General features: G+C 50.2%; 1 protein-coding gene and 1 non-coding gene across 2 annotated transcripts; both read right to left on the reverse strand.

The window, feature by feature from the left end:
• Positions 1-4,470: 4,470 nt before the first annotated feature.
• Positions 4,471-11,507, reverse strand: LOC131591568 (large ribosomal subunit protein uL3). The gene is made up of 10 exons (XM_058862385.1): positions 11,477-11,507; positions 10,259-10,451; positions 9,587-9,755; positions 8,622-8,757; positions 7,303-7,489; positions 6,754-6,914; positions 6,369-6,470; positions 5,802-5,897; positions 5,201-5,320; positions 4,471-4,580 (listed from the first exon to the last, which is right to left on the reverse strand). The coding sequence occupies exons 1-10, from the start codon at positions 11,477-11,479 to the stop codon at positions 4,536-4,538; spliced, it is 1,212 nt and encodes a 403-aa protein (XP_058718368.1). The 5' UTR covers positions 11,480-11,507; the 3' UTR covers positions 4,471-4,535.
• On the reverse strand, positions 7,093-7,185 carry LOC131592533 (small nucleolar RNA U83B). The gene has a single exon (XR_009280651.1). It is a non-coding gene; the product is annotated as a small nucleolar RNA U83B (small nucleolar RNA).
• Positions 11,508-12,600: the final 1,093 nt, after the last annotated feature.

A 12,600-nucleotide genomic window follows, 5' to 3' on the forward strand; every position in this document is an offset into this window, starting at 1 on the left:
CAATGCAGACAACCTGCCCAGCACAGGTGAACTGCCTTCCTAGAACCTCATCCTCTCCTTATCCCCTGGTTGTCACCAGGGCCAGGCATCAAAGAAGAGGATGGATGTGTGGGACAGATACACATTTCTGCCAGGCACCTTGCCCTTGCCATGGGCAAGCATACTGCTGCTTTCCTGCTCTGGCTGCTGTGACATCCATGGGCAAAGCCCACATGTGACCCATCAAACACAGCTGAGGTCCTTCAGAAGTGGGAGAGGGAATGAAGCTGAGGTGGGTAACGTGCCACAGTCCTAGTCTTGTACCCCTCGCCCATAAGCTCTGAAAATGGTGGGGAATGAGGTGGGGGAAATGAGCAAATCCCCAGTTTAGGGGCAGAATAAACATCAGCAGCAACCCTCCATGTCTTTGAGCGAAGGAAGAGGCTGCAGCCCCAGGCAGGGTGGAGCAGGTCGGCAGATGCAAGAATTTCATCTGCAAGGAGCAAGGAAATGTCCCGGAGCTGTTTGATCTTATTGTATGGAGGGAAGCGGGAGTGGGCGTCCAGCCTTGCTGGAACCAAACAAAGATTATAAATACCTCCACCATCAACAGCTCCTCGCCGACCTGGCCTGCCAGAGCCCCGGCTGCTGGCTGATTCCCAAGGGGAATAATGAGCTTTGGTTTCCATCCACCTCTCGAACACAGTGGCAGAGAGGAGCAAGAGTGCACAGCACACAGCTCCAGCCACAAAGCTGAGGGGGGAATTATCCTGTGGAATGATACATGTGGGGGTAGCTTCTCTCATTGACTGCCTGCACGGCTGTGCCCAGCAGCAACATCCCCTGTTGGCTTCAATTCAGTCTCTACTGCCACTGGTGTCAATAAAGAAGTTTAAAAACATGTACTTTAAAAGCCCTGTGATGTGGCATTTAGGTGTGAAATGATGTCTGAGCAGTGGACAGTCTCAGAGAGGTGTCCCTTAGATCTCCAAGCCAGGTCTAGGTATATGTCTTTCCCTGATTCAATCCTTGGGTTTGAATTTGATGCCACACATGCTGCTAAGAATGCTGCCTGACATTAGAGTGCTTTGGGGCTTGTAGGGAGCTGGGTGGCACCTGGGCATCCAGGGGACCCTGACACAGGAGCTGTCCCTACCAGGAAGGGAGGACAGTCCCATGCAGTTTTGGGGAAGTTGGGAGCCTGTGGAAGATAAATTTAGTCTTCCCCCGTGTGCCCATCGGTGGCCACAGAAACATGTGATTCCCCAGCGCCATGCTGGGGGAAGGAATGAAAAGACTTCCCAAAACTCACATATGCTCTCATAAGTCCTGTGCCCAGCCAGGGAGCAGTGATGCATGTCCATAGCAAGGAGGCCCTGGTGGCCCTGGGAATGGAGAAACTTCAGTTTTGGCTCTGCTTTGGCACAGGGAGCTGCAGTCCTGGAGCAAGGCTGCCTGCCACCCCCTTGCCCCATGCCTCTGTGGGGAACCACACCCCACCACATCCATGCCCCCAGGTCCCACAGGCACTTCTAAGGGTTGGTGAGAAGCCAGCAAGTTGTCAGGTACAAAAGAAGTCCTCGGGCTGGGGGGGCTGCAAATCAAACACACGCCGCCCTCGGGACAGCCCGGTGGAGCTGCTCCGGCAGAAAAGCTGCCTCGGTGCATGAACCCGGCTGCGCCTCCCCCGGGGCACCTTCGTCAGCCCTTCTCCCCCATCGAGCATAGCTGAAGCTCCCTGCTTGTCACTGGGATCAAAGGCAGGGGCCGGGGTGGGAAGGCAGGGTGTCAGCTGGGCCACTTGTGAAGCTCACTGCAGGAGCCAAGACCTCCAACTTGAACTCATTTCCCTCCCCCCCCCCCAGGCATCCTTACACACTTCTAAGGTCTGCGCTCCAGCATCACAGCTGCATCTCGTTTCATCTTTGGCAAAGAAAAGAGGCAGCAGCGCTGGCTGGGGCCAGATGCTGCTGGAAAAGCCCCCCCCCCCAGCTGGGAGAGCGGGGTCCCAGCCCTGCACTGCTGCCAGCTGGGGAGAACTGGGTGCTGGGGGTGAAACCCAGTCCCGCTTCCCAGCCACAGCTCTCCCACCACCAGCTGGGACAGGGCACATTCCCACGGCTTTCTGTGTTATTTCAGCAGGGTCAGGGCTGTCCCTGTCCTCCTGTGGCTCTCGGGTTGGTCTGAGCATCACCAGGGTGTGGGATCTTTTCTGACTGGACTGGGATGTTGTTGGACATTTTGGAGCAGGGAAGATGCAAGCAGCACCACCACAGCATTCACGGAGCTGTGGGCTATGAGATGACAGGACCAAAAAGAAAAGCCCAAAGTAATTAAAAATAAATGTAAGTTACCCTAAAAATGTTGGCTCTCAGGAGCTGCTGGACTAATGTGTCATCTGCAACAATTGCTGCCTGTTGCACTGGGGATTGTCCCCATGCTTCGCAGGAGCAGGAAGGCTGGGAGATGAGAGTTGCAGGGTGGACTCAGGTTTTAGGAGTGGGAGGCTTTGCCAAAGCCAGCTTGGCATCCCTTGGCTTCACTCCCCACCCACACAGCTTGGCAGGGACCTTCCAAACCAGGTTGCCAGGAGCTCCCCAGCAAAGCAACCTATCCTGCCTATCCTGCGGCGTTATCCTGGGGCTCCGGGGAGCGCTCAGAGGGGCTGAGAGGATCCACAGAGCCCTGTGCCCCGCTAAGCAGGGCTTTTCTCCAGGCCAGTCCCACCAGCAAGCCCTCGGCGACAAGTGTCTACAGAGGAAGGAGCGCCACCTCCTGACGTTGGATGTCCCCAGGATTCCAGGAAACAGCTTTTGTGGGGCTTTTTTCCCCACCATCCGCTGTTTTATCAGTCAGCAACAATCGCTTCAAAAATAAACAAACCCAAGTCTGGCACTGGGTTCCAAGACAAAGTAACTCCTCCTGCCAGACACACGCCGAGCATCTTCAACAACGACATTCTTCCAGGACTGCTTCCACCTAACTTAGGTGCCAATTTGACTAAAAATTCTCTCTGCTATCATTGTCACTTCAAAATCAGCAGCACCCCAGAGCTCCCACCACAAGCCACGGTAAAATTAAGTGCTTTTAGAGATTTTCATCATGATAGTCCATAGTTTGTCATGGATGCTCGCTCCCAGCACATCAATTTATCGTGATAATCTCAATTCCCTTGGATGCATCTGACTGGTGAGACGGAGGCAGCAGCAGGCAGGGTTGGCTCAGAGTCATGCCTTCCCTAGTCAGCTAGTACATACCAGCCTTAAAAAAGGAAAAGCCCACCTAAGGCTAACAGGTGGGGGAAAAAAACTCATTGCTCCGAGCTGCCCATGAAACGGCAGGCTCAGGATGGACAGAAGTTGGGAATTCCACTTTTCTACATCAGAGGAATACTAATTTAAGTGTTAAATTAAGATGGATCTTCTCCACCTACCTGCCAATTTGAGACTTGTGACAAGGGGAAAAAAAATTAGCAGGTGAGACCTCTCTTATTTCACTTGGCTGAAATCAGCCAGCAGGTTCATGTGTTAAATGAGGCTGACAGTGAGCCAGGCAGCTCTTTCACTCACCCGGTCTGGTTTCTAGGGAGACAAGGTAAATGTTTTTCCTCCTTCTTGCCACCTTTTAACTCTTAGAAGGCTCTCACGCACCACCACAGGAAAAAACTCTACATTCCCACCTTTCCGCACTTCAGATAAGAGCAAATAGGGCCAAGCCAGGTCTGTTTCAGGGCCATGCTACACTTTGGTGTGAAGGTCTGGAGTTATAGCCTCAATTGCTGCCATGTCTCCAATTATGGTCAGTGAAGGACACACCAAACCATCTCCCCGGGAGCCAGCAGGGTATTTTAGGTCGGGCAGTAACACAACACCAGCGGCACTCACAGATCTTCTACCTCCTCAGAGGGTGGGATGCAGATCATCCCCCTCCCCACCCGGGCAGGCCTGCTTCCGGTCACCTTTCAGCAGGGAAACTGCTTGCATTCAGAAAAATCCAGCTGTTCTGAGGCTGGGACATTTCACACCACCTGCTGCTTTTCTGCTGCTCTCAGGGACAGCAACAAACTGCATTTGCAAAGTGTGCAGGCTACAGCCCCTGCCACAGACACTGGAAGGTTTCCATGGCAACAACCAGCTACCTAAAATTCAGTGCTTTGAAGTGTCTGGCTTATTTCAAAACCCATTTGACTCAAAGCTCTTTGTCCACCCAGCTGAGGACTGACAGATGGAGTAATATCTCAGCAACTGCAATCACATTTAGGGCCCCTGCTGTTTTACTATTTCACACAATCAGAGATGCCTTGCTCTGACCCACAATCTTTGCTCTGCAAAACCAGCACTACTATAGCAGCTTCATTTTCTCTAGAGCAACCCTGCTATAAGGTTAGCTCATGAGCTAAAACTTTATGGGCTTCTTTGGTTTGATCCACATGTAGAACCCTCAGTCAGAGTACCAGGCCTGACACACTGACATATACACAAAGAGGCAAAATTAATTTCTTTAAAATATTTATTTTTTGGTCTGAGAGCACACAGGGCACAGGACCATTCCACCTGTTAGGCTGCCTCCTCCTTTGCGATGCGATCCTTCTTGAGTGGTCCCTGAAAAAAACCACAAAAAACAAGCTATGTAAACAGCAATCTGCACCAAAGACACATCTCATAAAGAAATATGAAGACTTAAGATAAAGAAATCAAGGCAAAAAGAGCTCTCCATGTTGCAACCCACTGGAAACCCCATGCCTCATCCCCAGAGGTTTTGGGGAAAGCTGAACGTGGCACAGCCACACTGGCCGACTCTGGATATGTCTGAGCAGCAATGCTGGTGCCACCTGGTGGGGAAGCTCCTGCTCGGCCCCAAGCTCCTGCCAGGGCCTCCCTCACAGCACTCCCAGCTGCCTTCTCCAGCAAGTGACAAACTGGGAATGCCACCACTGTGAGCACCCTCCTTGTGAGCTGCTCTTAGAGGAAATGGAGCAGTGCTTGTTTCCGTGCTTCAACACTCAACAACCTGTGCCCAAACACAGCAAACCCTCCGACACTGAGAGCTGTCCCAGGGGAAGTGGGACCCCAGGCCCCCTGCAGTTATAACCAAGCTGGCAGGAGGAGGCCTCCCAACTGAAGTTTCTGTTTCACAGGAACCTGGGCCACATGACAGCCCAAAAGCCATCAGCTGCCATGAGCTCAAAGAACACAATAAATGTGCCAGGAAGAGCCCTTACCATGAAAGCCTTCTTCTCCTCAGCTGTCTGGAAGCGGCCATGACCAAATTTGGAGGTTGTGTCAATGAACTTCAAGTCAATCTTCTCCAGGGCCCGGCGCTTGGTCTGCACAAGCAGGGACTGAAAAGAGAGATGCCAGGTGAGTATGCAGCAGCAGCAGCCTTTTAGCTTCCAGTACACTGGCTACTTCTTGTCACCTCTGTGGCTAATGCCTCCTTGATCCCTCTGATCTCAGAATTCAGCATGTGTAATCCATGTGCAATCAACACGTGACCATAAGCCATCTATGCTGCACCTCTGTCCTCCCAGGCTGGAGACTGGTCAGCTCCCTGCAGCACGAGCTCCACTCTGCCAGTGTCCTTCTGGCCACAAGACTTCTCAAGCCTAAACCATCACTACAGACAAGCCTGGACAGAGCTACCTGCAGAAATGACTTGGTGCCAGTCCCAAAGGCATTACTACGAGGTGGGTTTGTGTGGAAGGCTTGATCTTTCTAGCAAACCACTTGATTCCCCAGAACAGCACACACCACCTGCACCAGAGGCAGCACAGCTCCCTTTGAACTGTTCCAGCCCATGTGACAGCAGGTAGCACTACTCACCTTGCGCAGGGTCAGGACCCTCTTCTTGGTCCCCACAACACAGCCCTTCACCATGATGAAGTCATTGGTCACCTCACCGTAGTGGACAAAGCCTCCCTGAGGCAAGGAGAGAACAATCAGTGCCCTGTACCCAGCAGGACCACATCTGCCTACAGATCCACAGCACTTCTGGGCCTTGACCATTCCCACATCCACTGAAATCCTGTTTCCAGTATTGCCTTTCATTGATCAAGTTTCTTGATGTAGCCATTTAGTTGTTGCTGGAGGGCTTTTATTAAGAACAGCAGAAGAGGCTGACAAAAAAGCAAAAGCTTCTCCTGCTAAGTTATGCTTTGTACAAGCACCATTCAAGGTCTGCAACATCTCTGTCCTGCCACGTAACAAATGCAATTTCCATGTTATACAAATCAATATTGAGGATGACTAAACACCACCACCACCTCCAACAGCAGCTGACTTATTTCAAGAGCTCTTCATTCAATTATTTTGTGACTTAAACCAAGCCCATTTGCCTCTTAAGATTGCAGGTCACAAGCAGACACTTGGCACAGAGCTGCAGCAACTCACCAGAGGGTTAATGCTCTTGTCAGACAAGTCATAATCAGTTGATGCATTGTTTTTGATCAGCTTTCCATCCTTGATTTGGTAACCTTGGCCAATCTTGTAAATCTAAAAACATAAAGTCTACTTAGCACAAGGCAGAAGAGCCTGTCATCAGATAAAATGTAAGGAATTTTACATAACCTCAGAGGAAAGAGTCTGCTACACTTAGAAAACACATGGCCATGCAAGAATTTTAGTTATCCAACATAAGCAACCATGACCACTGTCCCCAAGACAACATTCTAACAGACCAAAACAGCCCAAGCAGAGCTCCCCACTCTGCTCACTGTCACAGAGCAAGTGACATCAGGCAGCTCTCATCCTCCCCCAGCAGCTGAGAGACACCAACCTTCTTGTTGATCTCAGTGCGGTGGTGGTAGCCCTTCTGGCCCGCCCGGGCCACAGAGAAGGCCACGCGGGCAGGATGCCAGGCACCGATGCAGGCCACCTTGCGCAGGCCCCGGTGAGTCTTGCGCGGCAGCTTCTTGGTGTGCCAGCGGCTGGTGACACCTGCAAGGGACCAAAGCAGCCTGCTGTCAAGCTGAGATGTCACCAGAGTCTTCAACCACAGTTTAAGCTTCTACATCTTTTCAGCTGCAGTCCCCTCAGGCAACAAAGGGAAGCATAGACCCAGCATCCCAGGAATTAACATTTCCTGGTGAAGCTCCCTCCCTGGCTGTCCCTGGGCTGTGTTCTCAGAAGGAAGGCAGCATGGAATGACTCCTCATGGATGTCAGGCGCTGTGCCCAGCGCTCATTCCATGGTCTCATCATTGAACTGTGACAGCAGTATGGATTTACCTATCCAGCTCTTGGCACATGCACTTAAGAAAACTCAAGGCCAGGATCTCACTAAAAACTGTATCCTATCACAAAGAGAAGGACTTCCATGTGTTTACCTTTATATCCCTTGCCCTTGGTGACTCCAATGACATCTATCATCTCATCCTGGCCAAAGACTGTTGACACAGGCACTTGCTGTTCCAGCTTCTCCCGGGCCCAATCCACTTTCTCAGCAACAGTGCCACCATTCACCTGGATCTCCATCAGGTGAGACTTCTTCTGTCTCAGGGGGAGCAAGCGCATCTAGAACACAGAAAGCATAACATTCAGCTCCTGCTCTTCTCAAATGGACCCTGTATTAATAAGCCCAGCATCCTTTTAGCCCTGGCCGAATCTATTTTTCTAAAATGTAAAACTTAAAGAAGGCCCTACAATAAGGGAGAAGGCTGTATAGTGGTTTGCAAGTCATTGCACCTGGAAGTTATAAACCACACACAGAAGCAGAGAGATCTGTAAACCCACAGCCATCAGCCAAATTCCACTGAAGAACAAGAGACAAGAGGCAATAGTTTTAAACTGTAACAGGGTGGATTTAAATTGGACATAAGGAGGATTATTTTTATTATGAGGGTCATGAGTCACTGGCACAGGCTGCCCAGTAGAGCTCTGGATGCCCCACCCCTACAAGTGTTCAGTCAGGTTGGACAGGGACCTGGTCTAGTAGAAAGTGTCCCTGCCCATAGCATGGGAACTGGACGATCCTTAAGGTCCCTTCCAACCCAAACAATTCTGATCCTTTGATAAAGCCTGCCACACTTAAGGCCACTTTGGGTTGGATCTCATTTACAGTTACTTCTGCTGTATTTAGTAGAGGGAACCAGTAAGAATATCAATAGAAGTTGCAACACTGTAGGAAATTAATTCTAGTAAAATCAGCCATCTTATTGCACTTAGAGCCAACTGAGAATTTAATGCATCTCCCAAGAAAGTTAGACTGAACACTGACAGCTGGGGAGACACCACATCACTCAGCAGAACACTCCCCGCAGCTGAGCAAGAGAAGCCACTGAAGTCTGAGTGCTTGCAATCCCAACAAAATGCAGCCTGAAACGATGCTGAGCACACAAACCCGAGTTCAATGTTGTCTGATTTTATTTGTAGCGGAAATAGAGTCCAAATCTACACAGAATTAGCAAATTACTGAGCCCAGAAAGTTTCTACTACAGCTCAGTCTCTTTCAGACACTCCTTCAAAATGAAACAGAGGTTGCCAAGGCTTCTCAAATATCCTGTGAGCACAGCTCTGCAGAAAATGAAATTGTAATGTGCTGAATGAACAGCATCAAGCTGCAGGGGAGGGCAGAAATCTCTCTACAGAGATGGAGAAGCCTGCTCTCTCAGAGGTTTCCAGAATAAATGAACCCACAGACACTTACCTGAGTGTGAGCCATAACTCTAATAACCTGGCAGTACTTCTTCATGCTATTGAAATCTTTTTCCAGCTGCTTTTTGCCCTCCTCATCTTGCCACTTCTTGCAGTATTTGGTGAAGGCCTTCTTCTTGGACTTGTGCCTTCAGGAGCAGAGCAGAGACAAGGTTTGGCTAAGCCCTTCATCAATCCCCAGGATAGTGGGGTGAGCGGAAGGAGTTGCCACCTCAGTTGGCTTTGGCTCATTGCCAGCTTCTAATGACTCTTTTCCACTGGCAAGCGGAGCCTGGAGCTCATCAGACAGTGGCAAAATTGCCAAAGCTGAGCGGAGCTGCCATGAATTCCAAAGCACATTAACATTCACACTACAGAAAACAAAAGACTGTAAGAAGATGTCAAACAATAACAGAATAAAAACAGATTTTCAAAGCAATTGTGAGGTGACTGTGATCTGCTTCAAAATAACCTAATTTCCCCCCCTTGTCTGGCCAACAGCAAGGTCGTTACTAAAACACCCTTGAGAACTTTATTGCTCCACTCTGACGACTTTTCAGTCTGCCAAGTTCATAAACAGGCTGGAAGCTCCAGACACGCTGGAGCCACACTTGGGCAAACGCACACAGCAACAGTGCCTGGAACAGCAATCTCAAGTGACACTTGTCTTCCCCTTTCCTGAGAAAACAGGGCTACAGTCAGGACTCGACACTCAACAACAAGCGCCAGAGGCGATTTCCTTATGTCCGCCCGTCGAAGTATCATCACGTGTAGCCTGTTAAGGAGCTCTCAGGCCAAACCCAAAGTCACCACACCCACACCAAGAAGGGCACTACCTAAAGTTATGCTGCCACCCTCACGGAGCCATTCCATCAAATCTAAACACTAACTGCTAAAAAGCTGTGCTAGGAACATTGCAACCCAGCAGTAAAAAATATGAACCACGACCTGAGACCAGTCAAGGCCCTGCTCTCTCACCAGTTCTTGTAGAAGCGGCGCTTGCACTCGTCGCTGATGTGCTCGGCAAAGACGGTCTTGAAGCTACGGAGACCACGAGGAGTCTGCACATATCCCACGATGCCCACGATGACCATGGGAGGAGTCTCTATAATAGTGACTGCCTCCACCACCTCCTTCTTGTTCACCTCTGGATGGAAACAGAAATGCAGCACAATTAATTCCAGCAGGAACTCTTCTAACACCACCTGTTTTTTCTCACTCCCAAGTCCTCCATGTGGAAGGTTAAATGACTCAAGTTCTTTGCACAGAGATGATGCAGGGTAAAACAACCAACTCTGAAGCCATAATTTAATGCCATGCAAAACTCTGAGGCTGGCTCAGGAGAAAGATCAGCAAAACTGGACAGGCAAAATGGATGTCAGCAAGGATCCAGGACTGGACAATCTCCGAAAAAGCACTGAAGGCAGCTGACTTATGTCCCCAACATCCAGAAGAGCCATCCCAAGGAGAAGCCTGTTACTGTGCAGCTAAACCAAACTAGCCTTTACAGCAAAAATACACCACCTACTTGGACTTGGAACAGGGTGAAGTCAAGCTAGAACTAAAACCCAGAGCTGCTACTGAAGGGGCCACCTGCCACCATTCCTGACCAAACCCACCTCCTGTTTTAAGGGGAATATTGATACATACTAGATCCAGGTCTGTCCACCTCCCGGACAATGTGGGTCATGCCAGCTTTGTACCCCAGGAAGGCGGTGAGATGGACAGGCTTGCTGGGGTCATCTTTGGGAAAGCTCTTGACCTTGCCCCTGTGCCTGCTGCTGCGCTTGCGGGGCAGGAAGCCCAGAGAGCCGTGCCTCGGGGCTGAGAACTTGCGGTGAGACTGTGGAGAGAAAACAGACACTTAGGGCTTGCTACAGACTTGCTTAGGCCCACTTGAGGGCCAAGGCCAACTCTGTCCTTGCCCGAGATCATGAATATTACATATATCCAAGACATTTCATGTTCTAGAAATTCCCATTATCAGCTGCGGGGCTTCTCAATTCCATCATGTTACAGGAATGTAATCCCCATGCAATAACTATGTACCTCTCAGACTTCTGTAATGCCCTTTCCAAGCTTACTCAAAGATGGCACCAAGTCCCACCCCAGCCAGGGAACCTCAGCTGTGATTTGGCAACAGCGTGCCACCAGAATTTCAGTCCATGAAAAATGGAAATGAAAATGCAGCACAGACAACTTCACATTCTTCAATGAATTGGCACCAAAACAAGCATTACAGAAACAATTTCAGTTTGCAAAACTGCAGTAAAACCAGCACCTCAACATCCACCTCTGAGTCAATCATTCAGTATTTTTTCCTAAGTTATTTTGGTATTTTTTCCACCTATTTGTTCTCCTCGAGGACCATCCCTGCAGCCTTCCCTCTGCAACCATGTGAGGACAGGGTTCCATCCGGAGAACTCTCAGCCCAAAGAAAGATTTACCCATCCAATCTCACACGCAAATTAAAGAAAAATATCGTGCAGCTATACACGGAACTAAAAATATACAGGGTTTTATTTAGAACAAAACTACTCGTCACGAGCTACCCTAAGCGAAGTTTAAAGCCCTAAAAAGGCCATAACCACAGGAGCTCTGCAGACAAAAGCTGTCCCCCCCTCCCCAGAAAAAGGATCCCCAAATGCCCCCACAGCCGCCCGCTCCACCCGAACCCCGCGCCCCGCCCGGCACCGCACAAACCCGCCCGGCCTCCCCGCGCAACGCCTCGCCCGCGCCCCGAAATGAGCCCCGCACGGCGTCCCGCAGGTGCCGGGGGCGGCGGGCGCGGGGCCGCGCGGCGGCCGAGGCCGGGATGGCGGCGATGCCCGCGGGATGCGCGGCAAGGCCCGAGACCTCCGCACCCACCATCTTGTCCACGCGCCGGGCCGGAAGGGCCCCCGCTACCGCGCGCAGCCTTTATAAGGGCTCCGCACCCCGGTCTCGCGAGAGGGCGGGCGGCGCGGCGGCGCGCGCGGCGCTACGGGCAGCGAGCGCGGCCAAAAAGGTGCGCGGGGAGCGATGCGCGGAAAAACAAGTCCGTACAAGCCACCTGGCATCGCTTGTGGGGCGCTTCAGTGCGCATCGTGACCGGTCATATAAGATAATATTTATTTCACTTCATTCCACTCCATTTCATTCAACGAGATTTCATTAAATGAGAGAAATTTTGACATTTCATTTCTTGTCATGGAATTTTGACATTGTTTAATTGTTTATTATATAATTGTTAATGTTTAATTTCATCAAACTTAATTTCATCGTTTCATTTTATTTCATTTAATTAATTTTTTTTTCACTATGTTAGTTTCATTTAATGAAATTTCAAAATTTCACTCAGTTTCATGAAAGTTTGAAATTTCATTCCATTAATTTTCATTTAATTTCCTTTCTTGAAATGGAGTTTCAAAATTTCATTTCATTTCGTGAAATTTCATCTTGTTATTATAATGAACATGGACTTAATCCACCATTGCTTGTGGTATGGAAGGGGATGCGAACCCAAGGCAGTGGTGGCAGTGGAACCCAGAGCCGGTGCTCTGGAGCCTCCTGCACACGGGGCACCCAGAGTTTGCCCTCAGGATCTCCAAGGGCTCATGGATAAGGATGTGTTTGACACAACATCACGGGGAGATTCCTGCACCCAGAACGAACTGGAGAGCTAAGGATCCAGCTGTGCTGGCACTGCAGCTCATCTTCCTAAAACAGGGATGCTCCACTCCTGGAAACATCCAAGGTCAGGCTGGACAGGGCTCTGAGCAGGCTGGTCTAGTTGAAGGTGTCCCTGCTCATTGCAGGGAGGTTTGGACAAGATAACCTTTAAGGTCTCTTCCAGCCCAAAACATCCTAGGATTCCGTGGCTGGCTGTGTTGGAGGAAAGTCCATCTTCTCCTCAAAAGGAGCCCCACAGAAGGTGAGGAATGGCTGCTCACTTTTTGAAACTCCCGATGGGAGCCCATGGGTTGGCTTTAAATGCTCTTCCATCTCCCTCA

This window comes from Poecile atricapillus, chromosome W, assembly GCF_030490865.1.
Source record: "Poecile atricapillus isolate bPoeAtr1 chromosome W, bPoeAtr1.hap1, whole genome shotgun sequence".
Taxonomy (NCBI): Eukaryota; Metazoa; Chordata; class Aves; order Passeriformes; family Paridae; genus Poecile; species Poecile atricapillus.